We start from the raw sequence: 23,258 nt of genomic DNA, 5'->3' as shown, positions 1-23,258 counted from the left end.
GTGTCTGAGACACGATAGCTTACGTGTTGCTGCAAAAAGTAAAGTATAAATAGAAATTGTACACTTCTTCTTCAGGCTGTGCTTAAATCAATTTTACCAACATTTGACACATTTGATTGATCACATCACACATTGCAATTTACACTGTTTATGCAAATTTTAATCTATATCATATAAAAAGTTACTACCCTGATAGCCTACAAAACATAAGTCGTGTTCACATTTTGAGTTACACCCGTCGTAAACTTACGCTAACATTGATCAAAATTCCACAAATATTTTCCCTACTCCTACCACGTGTCCACACCTAGCCTACTCCTAGCACTACGCCAATTAGTTCCACCAAGCATTCACTTCTGGTTGGCGTAAACATTGGTTACCACTTCCGGTGTTTCTGTGACCTTTATCAACCACGCGATATGTAATTTCTTAGTTCCGACTAACAAAATGACATACTTACACCGGGTGCCAGGAGTAGCAGCGTTCACATTGCAACTTACGCCTGGCAGAGGTTACACCCAGCTCGCTACTCCTGACTTTTGTCAGGAGTAAATCGTTGGACGTACGCCTGGTGGAACTTACGCTGACAATCGTTCACACTGCACCTACTCCTGGCAGCACCTACTGCTACTCCTAGCAACTTACGCCGATCAAGTTCCGCCGGGCGTACGTCCGACAATGTGAACACGACTATACACATTTTCCCAGGTTTCGCTCTAAATTTTGTAGCCAGTAGCAACCCACCTACTACTTTCATATTCAACAGACTTTCTGTTCAACTATTAATATTTCCATGATAATCAATTGTTGTGTGAGATAAGTCTACACCAAGCATGACATGACAACTTTCATAATGTGCCGTGATCAATCATAACAAGTCAGATGTAAGGCAGAAATCAATTGCTATGTTTTATCTGTTGCTATGTTCTTTTAACGGCCTACATTTCATGCAAACCTCTGTCAATATCTAAGCTATAGTTTTGTTAGATAAGACAATATTTTTGCTGTTGACAAGAACAAAGTTGAAAAACAAAACCTGCTTAGTACAAATTGATTTTTCCCAATTTATGATTTTTTTTCTTGATTCTGTCAGTGTCACAAAATGATGAAAATAAATGTAAACATTCATGAAAAGAACATTCATTGATTTTGAATTTGTCAGGTTTGTTCCTTTTTATCCCACCCACTTTGATAAAACGATTTCACTATTCTTGTGTTAGGGAGCCCCTTCGATGCAAGTGTAGAAACTAAAATGGAGACAAAGGAGGCAGCTTCCCACACAACATCTTGGATGGTTGCTACTATGATTTTTAGTTGTTTTTACCCATTATTGTCAAATTTTCTCAATGTATACAGCCACCCCCTTTCCCCTCTGGAAAAAAAATCTGTAACAACACTCAGGCATGAGAATTTTCCTGCTTTTGCAGGATTTCCTGCTTTTTTTTTAGCCTCATTTCATACGCTTTTTCAGGCTTTTTCAAACTTTTCAGGTTTTTTCATTGATGATCATTCTCAAGCCTGAACACTGCGTAGAAACCAGGTACTACTTACAATACCCATGTCTATGAATAGCATTATTTTTAAAGCATAAATTTTTGCAAAAATGGAACAAAATCACAAGTTTGTAATACAAATTGTTAGCAATCTACAAATTTCTCTAACCACATAATGCAAAGTAGCATATTGGCAGTCACAACATGTTGTAAATGTAAACCCTTGACAGTTGCAGGCTTCATGCAGTGTTCATTCAGGCAAACATTTCATGGTACATTTTTATCTTCAGGCCATGAGTTGAGATTTGTCCATCCAGCCAGCTAGCAGCTGAAGTTATTATCTCTATTTCTCTGCAGTTTTGGTAAAATTGTGTAATTTGTCAGAACTAAAAGCCTTAGGGGTGAATCATCCAGGAATGGTTAAAAGCTTAAATTTCCTGTCTACTGAAGATAGCAACATGCTACTGCTATAAACTTACTGCTTTTTTTTTTTTGGGGGGGTATTTCCTATAAAATGATTAAAAAGGTTTGGGATTAAATAATCCTGCATCTGTTTAAATTACAACCTTTGCTATATTATACTGAAGACAGCAAAGAAGCAATTTATTATCAGTAGAATTCTGCAGCTAAACAATGTCCATGTTGCTTTCTTAAGTGATATATGTCTTATTTCAAGCAAACTCAGTACTCCTTGTACCATTTATTTGGCTTTTTCATGTTACATTTTAGCAGAGGACATCCTAATTTTAATCAAGTTCTTTGGATATGAGAATTTTCCTGCTGCTACTGAAAATGATGAAATACAAAACAATTGCACACTAATTTTGACAGCAATTTACTCAGAAAATCAATTTTCCAGCCAGACACGCTTGATAATGTCAGAAATTGCCTTATTAGTACAAGGTCATATCCACAGAATGCTGACTTGTGTTTATGTCAAAGAAGCTGAGTATTGTGGGCTGCATCTCAAAACGCTGCCTTGTGTGTTTTTTATTATTATTATTTTCATCTAATTGTGATGAGATACACTGAAAAATTAACTTTACTATATTTATTTTGAGGCATTATGATAATATTACTATCTAAGCATTATGATAATATTACTATCTCATGTCCACTCATAAAAGAAAGAAGCTGGGAAAACAGCATTCTGATATATAAATTAAGAAGATGAAATACTACAATGATAATAAAAATCACACAAGGAAGCCTTTTGAGATATGACAGTATGTGAAGCAGACGACGGTATTTGGCTTGGGGGTACAGTATAGCTAGGATTTTAGTGAGGGAGCAGAGCCAATTTTTTTGTCCCCAATTGTAAATTTTTTGTCCCATTTTTTGAACTTCTAATCTTGCCATCCCAATTTTATCTTTAAAAATTTTCTGTAGCCCCCGATTTAATTTGCCGCCCAGCTCCCTCTGGCTATGCTCCTGTTGGGGTAGTGACTCTTGGAATGATTTGTGAAAATATCTCTCCTTAGGAACCATCTACGTGTAAAATACCACCAAAGATATAATGGGCTATTCCAGTTACAATCCATACACCCTCTATGGAAGACATGATCTTAATCTTCTACACAGTGGGTGTTGATTTCACATGGAATCACCCATTCAGGTAACCCCTTTTGAAATTCATACTCCCTGTGTAGAAGATCAAGACCATGTCTTCCATAGGGGGGCATATGGATTTCAACTGGAATAGCCCAATTAGGATGCTGAACGTGTAACAGATTTACATTGCGTGAACTTTTGGCCCATTCTATAATGTTCACACATCATTCACAAATCAAGGTTTTGAAGTAATTATGAGTCCATTGTTGCACGTTATCCATTTTTGTTCTTAAATTCAATATTCTTGCTAATTTATCAGGCTACAATGTGCTGAAATCGCCATCAAAATCAGAAATTCAGTTCCAAAGATTTTTCTGTTTGCAGACGACATTGAAATATACAGGATGTTCACAACTTCTTTTGGCTGTTACTCAAAATTGATTTCAACGACAAAGGAATCATCACAGATCTGTCTAGTATTCTCTCTATTCCAAATTTAGACTAAATTGGACAAATGGTTGTTGAATCCAAGGTCATGTCTGGGGTAATAGCTTAATAGTGCAGATAAAAATAGATATTTTCATTCAGTAAGAGAAACTGTGAATTCTTTCAATTTGCACTTTTACCCTATTTTAGCCAAACGCATGGTGTTTATCGGGTAAAAAATAATGATGCACAGGGTAATTCTGGTCCATTTCTTCTTAGTAGATGTAGCATTTTTGTTTCCTTTTTTAGAGGAGCTGTACCTCCCACATATTAATAAAGTTACAAAATGACTACTTTCGCTAGCTATGTAGCTACATATCTAATAAATGATCAATTTTTGGTAACAAAACCTCTTACAAATTAATAAAGTTACAAAATGACTACTTCTGCTAGCTATGTATCATTTTTAAAACATGGTTTAAATTTTCTTGCTATTCATTTTGAATAATTGCTGTGAGTTTATGTTACTGATTCCAAACACCGAAGTTGTCACCATGATTACAGTGCTTTTATTTATAGCAACGTTTGCACATGATAAAGTGTTAGTTATAAATACCAGATGATGATGAACATGTCAGATTTACTTTACATGATAATGCTTTATTGGCTGGTCTATATCTGTTTTTCAGTGTGTTTTTTTAAAAATATTTTTTCCCATGTCTAGACGCAATTACTAGTTAGGCCTATATATACAAATAACGCTTTATTCGCTTGTCTATATCTATTTTTCAGTGGTTTTTTTATACAGGCTGTATCAAAATGATTGGTACCCATCTGTTGGGATGTTCTACCAAATGTAACATTGGATCCTTTTGAAATTACCAGAATTTATAGTTTTATGACCTCTTATAACATTAATTAATCGACAAATAAGCCAAATCGGCATTGGAAGTTTGCAATGCATTGTAGGACAGTTTTTGCAGTTTTGGGACACTTTGTCCTTTCACCTTTCAGAAAATTTCAGAAAATTCAGAAATATTGGGTTTTTGTACGTACAAAATATAATTCTACATGTGTCACTTTTTCCACATTGCTGGCAATAAATATCAAACAGTCATAATTGGTGGTCATTTCAAATCATCCCCAAGTCAACGAGGTTTAAGAAAGTTGTCTCATTGTTAATTGTTGGTTATACATACCTATACAAAATACAATGCCTGGTAACCCACCACTTGAACAGGATTAGCCAAAGCAAACAAAGACCAGAGCTATTAAAATTTCTATAGCCATCTAAGGTAGAAGCTCATTATCCACTTCAACAATAGGATGGTGTTTGACTATAAAAATGAGATAGATGACGCGCCAGCAAAAATACCACTACAATGGTTTAAAATCCTTCAAGTTCAGTCTCGTCCCACATACTCCCACATACGTACATGTACATGTAATAGTCTCAAGGATAATTACGGAGCGATGTAGACAGTGTGATTACCCGTATGATTACAGCAGTCGCTATACTGGCTAAAAGCCATCATGTACGATCTTTTCAGAAATTGATTTGAATATATTAAAACATGGGTTTTGGGCATTTTCCCCCTCCTGAGTAAAATCATGCATATGGTGTGGAAATGACCCCCTTATATCAGCCATATAATCTCCTTTATAGAGCCCATGCCACTCCTCTTGTGTGTCAGCTTTATTTGTCTCAATATTTGGGTGCTAACACATGCTCCCCTCCGACACGCTTTCTAATGATAACACATGCTCCCCTCTGACACGCTTTATAATGATAACACATGCTCCCCTCCGACACACCTTATAATGATCTACAATTAAGGCTTCAACTATCAGAAGTCAACATTACTGACTGTACAGTGACAGTGCAAAATCAGACATTGGAAAATTTGTCTGTTGTGCTCTTTTTAATTCAAGGAAAAAACAGGCAAAGCAAGTTTCATTAATCACATTTTGGCTGACTTTTACTCTCCAGTTTATCATCTGACAATCTGAACAATATCGGATCATGCATCACTATATTGTTACAGGTTTAATATCCTCTTCATGTTTGAAAAAATATACCGACAACTTTTAATATTACTTTTTAATATTGATATAACTGTAATTTTAATATCAATGTTTAATATTGCCATGCACCTGACATTTGGATGTAATATTAATTTTTAATGAAATATTCCACTGTAGTACAAGTGTAATTAAACCAAATTCAACCCATGGTTTCGGCAATTGTTAAAGGTGTGTTTTCTTCTATGAAATATCAAACGATTTATTTGGAGGGAGAGAGATGGATCATTATGCATCTTGGGGAAGTAGACAGAAAAAAAGGAAGTGAAAAGATGATCATGAAGGGGATAATGATTATAAGATGAAGGTGGTTGTTGGTGTTGATTATACATGTTGTTGTTGGGTTTGTTGTATATGTATCTTGGGGAAGTATGCAGGAAAAAATATGAAAGTGAAAAAATGATAATGAAGGGGATAAAAATAAGAGGATGATGATGGTGATTGATGGTATTGTTACATGCTGCTGTTGGGTTGTTGTTGTACTCATTTGTTGTTGGTGCATGGTGTTGATGTTGTTCACTTGGTTGTTTGTATGTGATGTTGAGGTTGTTGTTCTTGGTGGTGGTAGTGTTGTTGTTGATGTTATTGTTGGTAAAGGTGGTAGCAGTGGCAGTGGTGAGGCAAATTAATATGATGATGTTGCTCACATCAATGATGATGATAATGGTCATGAGGAAGAGGACCAGTACATGGATGAAGATATGGCAGGGCTGTCAACTCTCACGGATTGGCCGTGAGTCTCACGCATTGGGCGACTTTTTCACGGTCTCACGCCAAGGTAGTATAATCTCACGCCTAGGTAGTAAATCTCACGCAAAAAGCTGGAAAATGAGTAAAATCTCACACATCTTCATGAATAATTTGTTGCTCCTACCCCCCCCCCCCCCACTTTTCACATTCCCGAGCGCCGTGGCTCAAATAATCATGGTACAAAATGAACATTGGAGTCGGCAAATCCCGGTACGCCCCTGTCTCACGCCAAGCAATGGCAAATCCCGGTACGCCCCTGTCTCACGCCAAGCAATTCCAAAAAGTTGACAGCCTTGGATAAGGTTAAGGACATGTCAAAGAGGAGGAGGATGACTAAAAGACTGAAAAGTACTTCCTAATCAGATGCTAATTTTTCATTCTTCAGGGACTGCCTTTTGAGAGGAGTGAGAGAAATCACTCCTGTGCATTTGCAAGAGTGATGTATAGCTCCTTTAGATAACTCATTAAATTCTTTATGCTTCAATGGCCACAGGTGCAAACAGCTCTTCTAAAGCTCTTCTTGAAGAGACCAGAAGAGCATTCTACATTTCTTTTCTCATTTTCAAAAGGCAGTCCCTGTACTTTGATTTTGATCTAAATTTCTACTAATCAAAAAAGATATTGAGAAAGCAAACTGTTACATCTTTAAGTACTGTCGCATCATGTTTATTCCAAATCAAATTAAAATAGAAACAAGGATTATTTGAAATGGATGAAGAAACTAACAAACAAATCTTATATAATAAGATACACCTTTTCTAGACATGTTTAATAGCATGTGGAAATCAGAATATAGGTCATAACATGTCCTGTGGTAAGCTAAACTTGTAATCCACTCCTAATCAACAGCCTGATTCGCTACGCACCAGCCAGGGATAATATGATGTGATGTAAGCAACATATTATGCGATACACCACTTGCTGCCTTGTGATATACCATATAATTCCATCTTCGAGCATATATGCCTCTAAATTCTGAACATTATAGAATGGGCCAAATTTTTTTTGGCAAAAGAGAAGAAAATGCAGACACTTTCCACAAAAACATTACAATATATTAATTGGTCTTACAAGAATACATCTTTGTACATCCTGCCTGTATCAGTTAAAAACCTGTTTAAATGCCAAATAGTGTTTTTGTGAAGGTGTGTTTTTGTCTGCTTTTTGTCAAAAACCTCAATTAGAGGCTTGTAGATGGAATTCTACAATACAATATTTTTGTTTCAGAAAGCTGGGGGGAACAATGTAATATACTGTGACGAAGGAACTTATTTACTGAATCATGTATATGGCCAGCCACTAGCCTACTGCGAGGAAAAGCTTACTCTGGGGATGAGAGTAGGTGGGTTTCCAGGTGCAGTGGCTAGAATGACACATTACTGGTGAAATCTTCCACATAGTAGATAAAACATGAGTACTATTCTGGATTTATACAACAAAATCTGTGATTCATCTTATAAAATAATGTTAAGCAATGCTAATGATTTTGTGTTTGAAATAATTTGATGAACTTTGCCATTATTTTTTTTATAGATTCTATAGTGTAAAGTGTACACAAAAGACCCACATTATGTTACACCCAACTACAATCTTGCACAAAAATTTTGTTTATTTCATGCATCCCGCTCCCGTTAATCAATGTTGAATGCTGAAAAATTGTGAAATGTGGTTGCCCTTAATATCCATTCTAATATTGTTTCGGGGGCAAGTACATAACATGAGCTTTGAAACATATCATGTATTTTCAGCCTCATACGCATTTCACAAGAATCTGACCTTCAAAATATCAAGTGTTCCAATGATTTTTGCACAAGATTATAGATCATAGTGTTAGCCTTGGCTTCCTGTGAAATGAAACATTTAAAGTTTTGGATAGATTTTATGACAGGGGCAATGCATATAATGCCATGTTCTCAACGAACAATCAGGCATGTTCTCACCGAACAATCAAGCAATCAGAAACCTATGAGATCAATGTTTAGATACCCTATATAGTCTGGTGCCGTATTTCATTCTCCCCTCAGCTTCATGAAATAGGGTACCAAACTGTAGACATTTAACACATTCATGAACAAGCATTTGGGTTTTCTAATTTGAACAATTTCTTAAAGAAAACTTCACACACAAAATATCTCAGAGCAATATAGCATATATACCATATGGACATTGATTATCAACCTGCAACATTTATATCAACTATTTGACATTTAATTCAAAGACAATATTCTCTACATGTTCAGCCCAATCAATTGCTTGTAACCAAACAAAAAATGTAAGACAATAAAATGTCAAAAAACCTGACCTACTTAAAGGCAAACACATGTGACTCAATCAAGCAAACTCAGTCATCTGTGGATAAATTTGGTTGTGATAAAAAAGCTCATACAACAAGTTTAAATTCTTGTGAATTTCCTTGTTTTTTGCATCATGTAAGCTATGGGCAATTTCAGTTGAAATCCATACTCCCCCTATAGAAGACATGCCTTTAATCTCCCAAATAAGGAGTAGGAATTTCAAATGGAGTCATCCATACCCTATTTGCCATTCACACACCCTTTGTAGAAGATTAAGGTCTTGCCTTCCACTGGGGTGTATGGATTTCAACTGGAATAGTCCATTTTTATGATTTATTTGACATTTATGACATTCAAAGATAACAATTCTCTATATATTCAACCCAATTGTTTGTAACCAAACAAAAAAAGTACAAGACACAATAAAATGTCAAAAAATCCTGACCTACTTAAAGGCAAGCACACAATCAAATAATCTCAGTCATTTGTGGCTAAATTTGATTGTGATAAAAGGTCATAAGATCACTTTGAATTCTTGTAAATTTCATTGTTTTCTGCATCATAGAAATGACGGGCTATTCCAGTTGAAATACCGTAAACCCACTATGGAAGACATGACCTTAATCTTCACAACAGGGAGTGTGAATTTCAAATGGGGTTACCTGAATGTGGTGACCCCATTTGAAATATACGCCCAATGTGTGGGAGATCAATGTCATGTCTTCCATTAGGGGTATATGAATTTCAACTGGAATAGCACAATCCTATCGCAGGAACCATGCATACGTCCGATTTTTATGAGATTTTCACTATACTCTGATCAGGGACTCATAACATCGTGGATTGATACAGAATGGCGTACACACAGTTAGGCGCAGCACCTACGCGAACTGCGCTTTGCGTGAATGATGCATGCTTTTGTGAATTTATGTGTGCGTAAGTTGGAACTTTATTGACTCGCGCAGTAACAAAAACCGAATAATTCCCGCCTATTAAGAGCTGATCATATACATTGTCTAGTAGCCAATGTAATGAGCAGGAAGATGGAACAAAATTAGCAAAACTACTTTTCTCATTTTGCCGGATCACGTCGCATAAAATAATCTACAACAATATTTCAATGTTTATGTAGCCTTTTCATTTCCATTATGAACAGAAAGAACAACAGCATCATTTTTTATGAGCTTTAATTATTGGAAGCCGAAGACACAATGTATAGACTATAATTTTCCTTCCTCCGGGCAAAATGAGCATAATGTGGAAAAATACAACTTTTGACTTATCTGCATGATACATAAAAGATTCATGTTTTTAATACATGTAAGTAAATTACGAACATATAGTTAGTAAATGTATTCTAGCTGATGTTTTACTAAAATTGTAGAAAAGGCAAAAAAGGCAGAAGTCAGCAGACAATCTTGAATAATAAATATAACATGTTCAGAAAATGAACTTGGGACACATAATTTGCCAGTAAAGAGACTTTTAAGACTTTAAAAAGCCAGAACCTATTGAATAAGAGTCTGATGCTCTAACTACTGAGTAAGGTAGTGAAGGGCATAGTGCCGGCAGCATTATACCGATTACCTTTGTTCATGAAGTCCTAAGGGCCAAACAGCTTCTGAAAGCTATATAGTACTTTAGAGTGTGATGCTCTCTATACCACTACGTAAGGCAGGGAATTAGGGCCTAGTGCCTGCAGCATTATGACAGAATTCCTTTTGTTCATGGTTGGCCTATGGTCCAAATGGCTTCTGGGAGCTTTATCGGTAGTTTGGAGTTTTGTAACCACTGATTAAGGCAGTGATTACCGATTTCCTTTGTTCATTGAAGGCCTAAGAACCAATGGCTTCTGGAAGCTTTATCAGTAGTTTGGAGTCTGATGCTCTAACCACTAATTAGGCAGTAACTACTGATTTACTTTGTTCATGGAAGACCTAAGAACCAATGGCTTCTGGAAGCTTTATAGGTAGCCTGGAGTACTGAATGACTTTAGTTGTTCAGCTTCTAAGCAATTATAAAGAAGCCCTAAATAGCCCAAAGTGATGCACTTACCCAACAGTAACATCAAATATATTACTTCCAATAGAGCTTGATACTGCCATATCACCGAGTCCTTTCCTGGCTACTATAACACTGGTTATTAGATCTGGAATGCTGGTACCTGCTGCTAGCACTGTTAGCCCCATCACCTGTACAATGACAATCAAAGAAAAACCAAATGTTATTTTTTATATCAATTTCAGAATTGAGATGTGTGCTGTACAATTAGAATAAAAAAGAACATAAATGTGCACAATATTTATGCTTACAAAGATGGTTATAAGACTAAATGGTTTTCTAAAAAGTAGGTATTGAAATGGTAAATGATTATTAGACCAAATGATTATTGGACTAAATAGTTATTGGACATGCTGGCTATTATAGACCATGGGCTTAGAGCCTTAGACTACCGTATTTCGTCAAATAAACGCCCCCGGGGGCGTTTATTCAAGGTCAATTTCAGAACGATAATTCCCGGTAAAATCATTAGGTAAACTTAAAAATCACGCTAAAATGACGAACTATGAACTAGAAACACTGACTTCTGGTTCACTTCCGGTTTCAATCCAGATTTTCGCCAATTATTGACGCTATTATTTATCAACCATGTGGGCAACTTGGTAAGCTTACTACACAAGAAAGCATGGAAATATCGGCATTTTTGAAACATCTTGGTTGACAAAAGTGGTGGGGGGGGGGCGTTTATTTGAGGGGGGGGCGACTATTTGACTAAATACGGTATGTAGATTTAGACCATATGGATATAAGACAAAAATGGTTTTAGACCAAATGGCAATTTATCAGTGATATAGAAATTCTTGATTTTGGTTTGCATTGAGATGTGTAGCTGAGAAATTGATACACACAATTTGATAAAAATTACCCCAAAATATACTAATGGTCTGGAGTTTGGAATGAATTTTGTTCATGATGATAAAGTTGGGAAAAAACTATTTAAACTATTTTCTTAAATATGGTGACCCTTCGCTTTAAAAGCTATCTAATTCTTAGCCGCACATCCCTGTATTAAGACATTTTACATAATCTGTAATTTCTCTACTTAAGGGATCTAAAATGAGCGTTTATTGCGTTTCGACAGTATTTTTTATGGGACATGAGAGCCCTCAGACCTATCGAATTGCATTCTGAATACGAAGCATGTCTTTCTGATATCAAATAATTTTCATTTTTGAAAATCACAATATAATACAAATTTTATGACAAATTATAAAAATTTGATATTTTTCAAATTTTGATATATAACAGTCCTCGAAGTAAATTATATAAATCTAATGATATATTCTTAAAGTGCATGTAGCAGGGAGGAAAAGCCGACGGTCAATTGAAAATTTTGACCTTTCATATTGAAGATAGAGATTTTTTTCCCAAAAAGACCTATTTTTTTTTGGTGTTTTGGGAAAAAAAATCCATATCTTCAATACGAAAGGTCAAAATTTTCAATTGATCGTCGGCATTTCATCCCACCTACATATACGCTAAGTATAAATCATCAGATTTATAAAGTTTACTTCGAGTACTGTTAAATATCAAAATATCAATTTTTAATGATTTGCCATAAAATGTGTATTAAATTGCGAATTTCAAAAACCAAAATTATTTGATATCAGAATGACATTCTTTGTATTCAGAATGCAATTCGATATACCTGATGTGCTCAAATGTCCCACAATAAATACTGTCCAAACGTTCATACCCCAGCCCTTAAGTATAGAGAAATAGAGAAATTTTACTACATGTATTTGAACGGGCTTCAATTTTGTCAATACTGCTGTTTTCTCATTGTTTTGCCAAATTAAAAAATACCTAATGACAATTTTAATGACTTATACTTCACTTTTAGGCAATTCATAAACAATTTAAAACTTTTGCTGGGATCACTGAGTGGGTCGAATGACTCTATGTTGTCTTAATATGGCATTGAATTATACATGTTTAGACTGACTTCCTGCGGTACTGACTAAGGAAGCAATTACATATACTTAAGTGTCTTTTTAAAAGATTTCAAAGAATCTAGGAAGAAAAAACAACACTTCACCAAGTCAGACTAAACAACACAGAGACGGTTGGCTATATAGACTCGGTTGATTCTGCCATTTCATAAAATCAATTTAGTTTCTGTCAAATCATTATGCCTGGGAGTACATACAAATACTGCACCACCTGCCTTATAACAAGATTCCCTGCTATGTAATTGCCTGTATGATTGCACGATCAATGTTGGTCAGGTTCATCATAAATATGACTCAACACAAGAAAATGAGGCTGATGTTAGAAAACTAGAAAGCTTTGATATCACATGAGAAGGAGTTAAATTACATCTGGACCAATGGTATGAAACACATTTGCCAATTTATTATGACAAAAGTATAGGACATGAATGAAATGATGATATCAAGGAATTATTCTTGCAATAAAGGTTTGATAGTTTACACTGATCGAGCATATTTCCGCCCCTACTACCACTAGGGATTCACCTCATTTGGTCCTGTTGCCACAATGGCAAGGATGTCCTCACATAAATGATTCTGGAAAGGTCTTTGACACGTGGCTGAGTTCAAATATTTTGCATTGCATAACAATGTAGTTTTTAACTTCAATATGGCAAAAAAATTCAGTGCACTTCACACACATTTGTACCATAAATTTATTCTGTCCCGAAAAGGTCCTTTTGCATCATATTTCACCATTTTAGCTTCAATATGGCAAAAAACTTTGTGCGCTTCACACACATTCGTACCATAAACTTATTCTGTTGCCAAAAGGTGCTGGATTAATCATACTTCAAGATTTTTTTCCAACCCCATCCTCTAAATGTCAAAAAGAAATCTACATCACTTGAGTTTTGGAGTATGAGTACCCAACACTTCCAAAGGTCATTTTAATAATGCACAAACATATTGAGGTTAAAGAACTGTGTCTTGCCACATGAGCATGATTTGGATCCTATAATGATTCTGCTGTTGGATGCCTAGCACCAGTGCATGGTCTTTGTGCGGCCACAGATGAATGCTACAAACTGGCCCAATTATGGAAATTGTCATCATTGGCAAATGATAACATGATTGTAGTATGCCGACAACATTTAGCGGACATACGATACCCATTTTGTAATACGATTGAAACACAAATAGTAATCAACAGTGTGTAGACCACTTCCAAGTCTCAATTGACAGTACACAGTGTTGCCAAAAATTGTCAGTGCCATGGTGTGGCAAATTGGTTTGCCAGGTCACAGTGAATGACTCCCAAGTCAGCCCAATTTTTAGGATTTACACTGAAGTAGCCCAATTTTTAGGATTCTTAAAAAAATTAGGTATATGGGCGCTTTTAACTCGCCCAATTGAGCAGAAAAGTGCTTAACTTGAAACTTCTGATACTTCGTAGAAAGTTACTGACTGACATGGTCACAAAAGCCATTGTTTTTTCAATTCGCAGCTTCACAGACTTGAAACTTTTCATAATTTGGCTAAATTGAAGGAAATTAGTTAAATTACTGACACTTGCAAACGTAGCCCAATTTTAGGCAAGTAGAGGCATGTTTTTTCGTAGCAGCAGAGCAGCAAGGGAATCGCCAGATAGACCGATTTTGTGCCTAAGGTGTGACATTGGCATCATTGACCGTATTGCAATGCTGATGTGTTAATGTCAATGCGAGATCACTTTAACTTGGGACAGACAAGTTTTCTTTACATCTATTTATTGATTACTAGTCACAGTATTACATCTTATCAAATGGCTTTATTGATTCCTATAATACCTTGCCCCAGAATGTCGCTTTTATGCAATTATGGATGAAAAAGTATTTTCTACTCGGACATTATTGTAAAAGTAAAAATGTTCACAGAACATTAATTTCTGGCCTTTTCAAATCCAATACTATACCCCAGAAATAAAAATGAATGAAAATGTTCTTTTATGTCTACATCCAGATAACATAAGAAAACTCACAATTCCAGGGAAGTATTCCAAAAATGGGCAAAGTGCAAAAAATTCCACACCTGACAAAAATTGTCTTGTAGAACAAATGCGATGCATGCACCTTTTAAATTTTATTTGCAATACAAGCAAATAAATATTATATTTCTTTTGTGTGTGTGGGGGTGGGTGTGGGGGGTGTATAATATTAACTTAAAATTTAATAATAATTTCAGCGTAATTTCCAAATAATAGAGGATGCCTAGGATATTGGGTTTCAGAGCCACTGACTGAAACTCATTTGGATACATAAAAGGTGAAAATAAGGACAAATAATTCACTTATTAAATAAATGTTATGTCTTTGAAGGAAGTGCAAGCAATATTACTTCAGTGTCATTCAACTCAGGAAATTATATAGAAATGAATCGGTTTCCCCGACTGGTGAAATTAACCCCCTGGACACTTCTGAACATCTAACAGCATTTCTGATTGGTTTATAACTTGAAATGCTCATTTCAATTGCCAATTATGAATAGGCTTTAAACTATCTATGGTCAAACTTGCATTTGCAGATGATCTTATCAATACCCTCCATGATTGGTTCAAAAATGGACATAATATTCATTTTGGCCAATCAGCAGGTAGTTCTCATGGGGTTAAGCAACATTACTTCAGTGTCATTCAACTCGGGAAAGTATATAGAAATGAATCGGTTTCCCCCGACTGGTGAAATTAATAACCTTGTTATCAGTTTGAAAATTGAAGATGATGCCCACATATAATACCATATACCATCATAATCACTTAGACTCAAAATATAAGCTTACTTGGATTAACAAAGTGTAAGCTTACAGCTCAGATGCCTCCAGTCCTTTTAGACAGTTCACCAACAAACTAGGTTTCTGCCGTCTGGTGGATCATTGTGTTATCTTGCTTTTTAAGGTGATCCTGACCAACATTTTTGCTGTCATTATGTGACATTAATTAAAGTAGAAAGTGGACAAAGTTGTCATTAGCAAAGTTAGGGAAGGGACTTGAGTGGATCAACTCATCCCCAATAATCTGTAATTCATATGTAAAATCAGCATATATTTGGGTACCGGTACTAACAAGTTCAACAACTAGTTGCAGCTTCTCATCTCCATTAATGCTCTGCGTGCTAGCCATAGGCTTCAACATAAAAAGTCTGTCCAAGTGTATAGATATTTTCTCAATATATCAAGAACTATCTCAAGAACCACTGAACCAATACTAGGCTTGATTGCACTCACATTAAGGTTAAATGCAATTGATTTTCAAGGCTTGATTCCAGAGGGGCGGAAGTTAATAATGGAAACAGCCATGCAGAAAAGAATGAACTCACGCGTATAATAGTTTATCAATCTGAACTAGAACACGGACAAACCGCGGCTCGTGAGTCATCCGATATGTTGCAGGGATAGGGAAGGGGCGACCATGATAGCTCATGATAGGACCATAATGGGCTGATATGGGCGGGGGGGTGATTGTGGGCAGCCGTATTCGGCAATTTTCCTGTGGATTTTGTGAATTTTCAATTTTTTAAATTATCCTGGATGATATCTGTCGTGAAATAAATCAATGCTTCTATAGGCTATAATAGCCCTAGTATGCCTATTTATACCCTGATTATGCAATATATAGGCCTACAACAATAACTACAACAACAGTAACAAAACCAACAACCAATATTTTGTTAATCTAATTTGTAAAATATATTCATAGGCAGCGCCCTAGACTAGTATAGCCTAAAAATTCCTGAATTATATAATGAAAAAAAAAACCGGGCAAAAACAATCAATCGCTGCAGTCAGAAAGAAAGAAACGAACAAGAAAAAAGAAAAAAAGTGAGAGAAAAATAAAATAAAACAGATAGAATGGACCACATAGGGACTCGAACACGTACCAAAGTTTTCCAGCTCAAAACTATAGTATTATATAGTCCAACGTGAGCCCGAACCAGCGCGCTAACCGATTGAGCTACTGAGTGATCTGTGAAATCGATTGATCTCAAACTGACTATTATGGAATAGTGCATACCAGGCTCTTATGATAAACAATCTCATCACCGCTGTAAATGTCGGAGGTGTCGATGGCGAAAAACCTCGATTTTTGCAAAAGTAGCTTAAATTTGGAGTGAAATTCAAATGGGAAAGGAATCGACATACTTTTGAGCAATAATGTAGGCAGTTAGAAATCAAAATTAATGTTCCACAATCCAGATATCGATAATGTAACATAACAGTGTTTTGTGGTACAAGATTCTCGAAAATTGTTCCCAAAAACGGGCTAATAAAATTTAATCGGTACTGTTTTTGGTTCTTCCCCATGGCAACATTATTTCTTTGGTCGATTTGTAGTTCAATACAAAAAAGGAGAAAATAATCACTCGGCGTAGTTTTATACGGAGCGAATATTTGAAAAAAACTGCATGGAACGTGTTTTTGATCTTGTGAACACGGTGCGTAAAAATGATTTAAACGAAGGGTTTTCAAACGGATTCTAAAAATTTGTATAAAGACACAAAAATAATGTTAAGATACGTCCATGCACCAACATTTGACTCACTGCGATATTTGATTGCTGAGAAAACGCGGTTTTAAAGAACAACTTTATACGTCTTTTATACGTTTTTTATACGTTTCTTCGTGTAACCTTAATGCATTTTTCATGCTGATTCCAAATATGATCATGAAAATTTACAATTCTGAAATTTTTGAATTAAAAAAAATTGAAACTTGTCGTCTGCAGTCGACAACCACATGTAAAAAGTCCCAAAATATACTTGGTCCCCTGGACCACATATTTTCAAAATTTGTGCTGTTAAGGGTGTTAAACATGCACATTTCTTAACATAGGTGGCAAAACCGGGGTGGCACTTGCCACCTTAAAGAACATAATAGGGATGACAGTGCCATGCCAATACTTGTTCAAGGGTAAAAAGAAATCTACACATGAAAGATACGGTTATAATAAATTTTAAAATCCACCATTTTGATGACTGGAAATGACTTCCCAGATAGTAACTTTACTGCCACCTAAAAAACCATCAAGTTCCACTGCCCACACTTAACCAAAGTTAATATCTTCATGAATAAAAAACAATTTTAAACATATACCCTAACCCACACTATACCCTTAACCCTACCCTTTAATCCTATCTGAAAGCTTTTATTCTATGCTAGTAAACGTCAAGAACAAAACATCTTCCATTGAGCCAAAGCTGGTCATCGCCACCTTAATGGCTCATCCTTAACTCTCTCCACGCGGGTGTCGACCGCAGACGACAAGTTGCAAATTTTATTTTAAAAATTCAAAAATTCCAGAAATGTAAATTTTAATGACCATATTTGGAATCAGCATGAAAAACACATTAAAATTAGTACAAACAAGACTAGTATTGGTTCAGTGGTTCTTAAGATAGCTCTTGATATTTTGAGAAAATATCTCAAAACTAAGGACTTTCTATGTTGAAGCCGATGGCTAGCACACAGAGCATTAAGGAGATTTCACAGCATCGTTAAAATCTTAACACCTATAATATACTAAGAGCCAAATCAATAAAGAAAAATCACATGATCTATGCACAGGGCACGCTTCTTACGGCAAACAGTGCCTGGCACGACTGGGGTAAAGAGCTCACAGAGGAATAGCTTATCAGGTCTCCTTTGTAGGGTCTTAACTAGGATTTGACAAGTGCCCGACATTTTCACCAAAACTGCCTGTCTAAAATTTGACCCTATAAACATAAACCAGACCTCTGGCCCTTCTGGAGATTCAGTCAGTTCAGATAGCCATTGCTATAATAGCCTTGATATATTTGTCGGATCTTGTTTTGAGTTCACAGAGCTTATTCAAGCCTTTTTTGTATGGGCGTAGCCATAGGCGGAGAGCCATACTTTAATTTTGTTTTGCAATATTTGTTCGCACGTTTAAGGGGTTATCTAGCCACTGTGTAGATTGAAAGTTGCAGGGTATATAGTATGTAAGTTGAATGAAGAAGTAGATAGATTTTCTATTATAATATGTGTTCAGGAGAGGAGATATTTAACAAAAACAAAAACACCCAAGTCCGTCAAATGCACGAATAAGAATACGTGTATAAGATAGGCCTATACACCATTGTGCATGATTGTGGAATTGCCGCAGCTGATTAGAGTCGTTCATTTCAAGCGGTACCTGATTAGAGTCGTTCATTTCGTGCAGTAAATAGCGGGCAATGGGTGTATTTTTTGTTTTTTTTTGTGTTGCTTTTTGGAAACGCTCATTTGTTTGCACACACCTAGTCTCCTACACATCCAATTTATGTCGGGCGATCCGAATAAACATCGTGATAGCCACATACAGTCTGGCCCGAGGCATAGACTATCAAGTTTTTGTTTACCTTACCAGTGACCTTCAATAAAATCGATACTGTAGTACAAACATGCTATATACAGGGTGTCCCTGAAAGAACTGTATCGTCGGAAACTTAATTGTTTGGGTATTTTAACGACACAACTAAACAAAACTAAATACTTGGTGCGGTTGAGCAATAAATCGGCTATCACATACTTTTGACAATTCGACAAAATATTAAGATTAGAAATTTAATAAGATGGCATAATCACTGCGCATCATAATTTTACTTCATTTACTGTATAAACATTTTACTGTATAAACATACATCTTTTGATTCATTATGACACCAGATTTTTTTTTTTTTTTTTGAGAAACAAAAATCCTTCCAAACTTTACATAGAGCCAAAAATTTACAAGATAAATTTTTTTATTTTGGGAATTTAGGGAATTTAGTTTTTGTTTGTTAACGTTTGTTTTAATACGCAATCACTCGGGCACAACCTTTCCAACGAAAAATGAAAACTTTAATTTCAACATTTAATTTTGAGCATGGAGAAAGGAAATCATAGCTTCCCTCCCGCTCCTCCCCATTTCCCCTTCTGTTTTTCTTCTCTTTTTTTTCTTTTTGCTTTTCACCTTTCCACATTTTTTCTTCTCAGACAACCCTTGTATACCAAAAGTAATACATTTTATTTAATTTATGACGACACAGCTTTCTGTCATCCCTGTCTAGCCCCGCTCCAAAGGTCTGACCTGGTTGGTTGGTTCCGGCGCAGGCCAGATGTAAGAACTGCAAATAAAATGCAGCAAGGTAGAGGTTGTAATATCGTGCACATAGCTTCCTATACCTTGCTGTGTATAGTGAACAGAGCACGTGTATTTTGCTCACAGGCAATTGATACAAACCGAAGGTGTCAATAAATGGGACAGTATGAATGGATCATTTTCGAAGTTAAAGTTGTGATGAAGTTTGGAAGGCAACATGTGCGATGATGCCATGGTGTATCGCCTAAACTTGGTCAGTTGTATTTGTAGTTGATGTTCTTACAGAGCTGAATAGATTTCGGGGTCATCCAAGGTCACACAGAGTTCATCTGAGGTCAAATTACTAAAAACTGTCATATGGGCACGAAACTTGGTGGGTATAGTCAACATTTAGAGTCAAGTTATTGGAAGGTCATTTCGGTGTCATCCGAGGTCACCCAGGGTCATCTGAGGTCAAATTAAAACTGTCATAACAGCATGAAATTTGGTGAGTACAGTCAACATTAAGAGTCAAATTTTTGGAAGGTCATTTTGGGGGTAATCCAAGGTCACTCATGGGTCATCTGAGGTCAAATTACTAAAATCTGTCATATGGGCATGAAACGTGGTGGGTACAGTCAACATTGCTAGAAAACTGTCTAAACATACAAAATCTTCCAACACACGGCTCGGGTTGTTTTGGTGAAGCAATACCAACACCTGTTGTGAACTCGACATCACGAGGGGATTTTCCATATCCCAGCCCGTGTTCTGGGCATCTTGTAAAACATAAACATTACACAGCTGTGCGGCCTATTACATTTCCATAATATTTCCTTCTTTAATCACCCCACACTCCTATCCACCATCCAGGCTTCGCCCATACAGGGTTCTGAAAAGAAACTCACATTTAAACACAACCACTACCATACCATCACCCAACAACCTTACACACCAACCGCAGATGTTTAAAACCGCAAACCCGAGAACCGCTCTAGTTTAGAATTTAGCATTGGTCCCAGCATTAATTTTGCCTGTCCCAGGAGCACACTGCCTGTCCAAAATGATGGGTGGACGGGTGGCTTACCGTGGCTAGCTAACACCCTGGTACAGGAAACATTCTAGGTAATAATGTTTTATTTTGCTTGTCTAAATAATCAGTTTCCTGGAGCAGAAAAATGGCAGGGTTCCTGGTATTATTATAGTGTTGTTTTCAAGTGACAACAGGTTCGGAAGTATGCCTTCTCTCTCTTTCCTTTTCTCCTCTCTCTTTTTCTCTCTATCTTTCTTTCTACTCTCTCTTTGCTGCTCTAAATTTAGAACTCTTTCCTCTCACAAAAAAACTTAAAGTATGGGTCAAATTATTTTAAATTATTAAGAAATGCCAACACAAATCAATATTTTGACAAGGGCAACTGTCATAAGTGGAAATTATTGATTTTATGAAGGAACAGAAATGAACAGTGTATGGGAACAGCAGGATCTGCATCAATGTGCATCAATATGCACTCCTGTGATACCCATCCATAAGGCGATGAAAAAAAGAAACCCTGTTCTACGGGCGGGCTGACTTAAGGCGTGGTTTTACGGCCCTGTGCAAAAGCCTTGGCCTTGAGGATCAATGCCTTGTAATGTCAAGGCTCTTTTTTAATACCAGTGATTCGTCATGATGTGAATTTGCTTACTAATAGTCACTTTGTATTAGGTCTTGGCCTTGAGAGTCAAAGCCTTAGCCTTGAGAGTCAAAGCTTTAGCTTTGAGAGTCAATCACTTGGCATTGAGAGTTAAAGCCTTGGGCATTGAGAGTCAACGCCTTGACCTTGAGAGTCAAAGTCTTAGCTTTGAGGGTCAAAGCCTTGAGTGTCAAAGCCTTAGCCCTGAGAGTCAAAGCCTTAGCCCTGAGAGTCAAAGAATTAGCCTTCATAGTTAAAGATTGGCATTGAGGTTCAAATCCTTGGCCTGGGATGACACAGCATTTGCTCCAACAATGTGCTCTATTGTATTTCCTGAATTTATCAACTAAAAAAGAGATTTACCAACCCAATTATGTTAACTACAAAATGAAATTTAACAAATAGTTCCTGATAGTGATATAAAAAAGAGACTTTACAAATTTGCATTTCACAAAACACAGCAGCTCTAGAAGTATTACAAGTTAATTCAAATTATAATACTTCCCCCACATTAATCAGCACCATCCATCTTGTTCAGAAGGAGAGAATTGATTTGCGCTCAAACACGGCAAATTAACGTTAAATTACAAGGTGCTGGATGCATGTTAATCGCTTTGTGAGTTCACAGAATATTGGGCTATTGGATTTTGTTCACCTTGATCGAAAATGATGACCTGTGTTCAGCTGTTGCCATGGTGATGCATTGGATTATATTTTCTACAGGGAAAATATTTATTATGTGCAATGTATTGGGATATCAGTGGATAGTGATTTCAAAATGCTATCTTCAGAAGATAGCACTTGTTGTATGCAATGTGATGATTTCAGTAGATAGCAATGTGGCACATCAATGATTTGCTATCTTCAGTAAAGAGCAACACAGAAAATAGTGTTTGTATGAGACAACAACAATTTGCTTGTAACTGGCAGCACCACTCTGCTATCTTCAGTAGATAGCAACAATTTGCTATCTTTGGTAGATAGCATCATAGCACTTATATATGACAGCAACAATTTGCTAACTTCAGTAGATAGCACTTGTATGTGACAGCACCACTTTGCTATCTTCAGTAGATAGCACTTGTATGTGGCAGCAAGGATTTGCTATCTTCAGGAAATAGTGTTAAATAAACCTACTGGTATTTTATGTTTGTTTCTAATTTTACTTGGTGGAGCAGCTAGGTAATGCATTGGGCTATTCCAGATGAAATCCACACACCCCCTATGGAAGACACAACCTTAATCTCCCATACAAGAGGGTGTAGATTTCAAATGGAGTCACCCATTGAAGTAACCCCATTTGAAATTCACACTCCCTGTTTAGAAGATCAAGGTCATGTCTTCCATAGAGGGTGTATGGATTTCACCTGGAATAGCCCCATTTTGTACAGAAAATCTTAAGACCATCCCTTTAAGCTCTTTCAAATCTGTTGAACACTTGAAACAGTAAATATAATGTCAATCAAACATCTATTGGTAAAGGTCAAGATCATTGGCTTTAGCAGAAGCCATTTACATATGTGACACAATCAAGCAAAATGAGCCAGTTGTTGAGCACAAATCAATGCTACTTTTTCCAATGGCTATTTATATCCATTGCATAGACTTCAATATGTTGAAAATTCCATCAAAATTGACCCTAACGTTTCTGAGATGGGATCATTTTCACGTTGCTGCAGACATTAAAATACGAAATAAATTTAATAGTTTCTTTGCTAGTATCTCAAAACAAAGTTCAGAAACTATCCATTAATTTTGTTTCATCAAGTCACACTTTATCATGAATATCCCAGCAAACATAAAAATATTTTTAAAATGCTATAAATTGTTGGTCGCAACACATAGTGGCGTAGAGTGATTTTCCAAAATTTTCTGTTTCACATAGTGACATAAAGGTTTAGAGCT

General features: G+C 36.2%; 1 protein-coding gene across 1 annotated transcript in view; it reads right to left on the bottom strand.

Moving 5' to 3' along the window:
- The window catches only part of LOC140159223 (sodium/potassium/calcium exchanger 2-like), a 124,011-nt gene that overhangs the window by 16,757 nt on the left and 83,996 nt on the right, over positions 1-23,258 (bottom strand). Inside the window, exon 4 of the mRNA XM_072182630.1 lies at positions 10,652-10,788. Coding sequence (XP_072038731.1) covers positions 10,652-10,788 — 137 coding nt within the window. The remainder of the gene's footprint in view (positions 1-10,651; positions 10,789-23,258) is intronic.

Source organism: Amphiura filiformis, chromosome 8, assembly GCF_039555335.1.
Source record: "Amphiura filiformis chromosome 8, Afil_fr2py, whole genome shotgun sequence".
NCBI classification, from domain to species: Eukaryota; Metazoa; Echinodermata; class Ophiuroidea; order Amphilepidida; family Amphiuridae; genus Amphiura; species Amphiura filiformis.
This window is presented reverse-complemented; position numbering and strand designations above follow the sequence as displayed.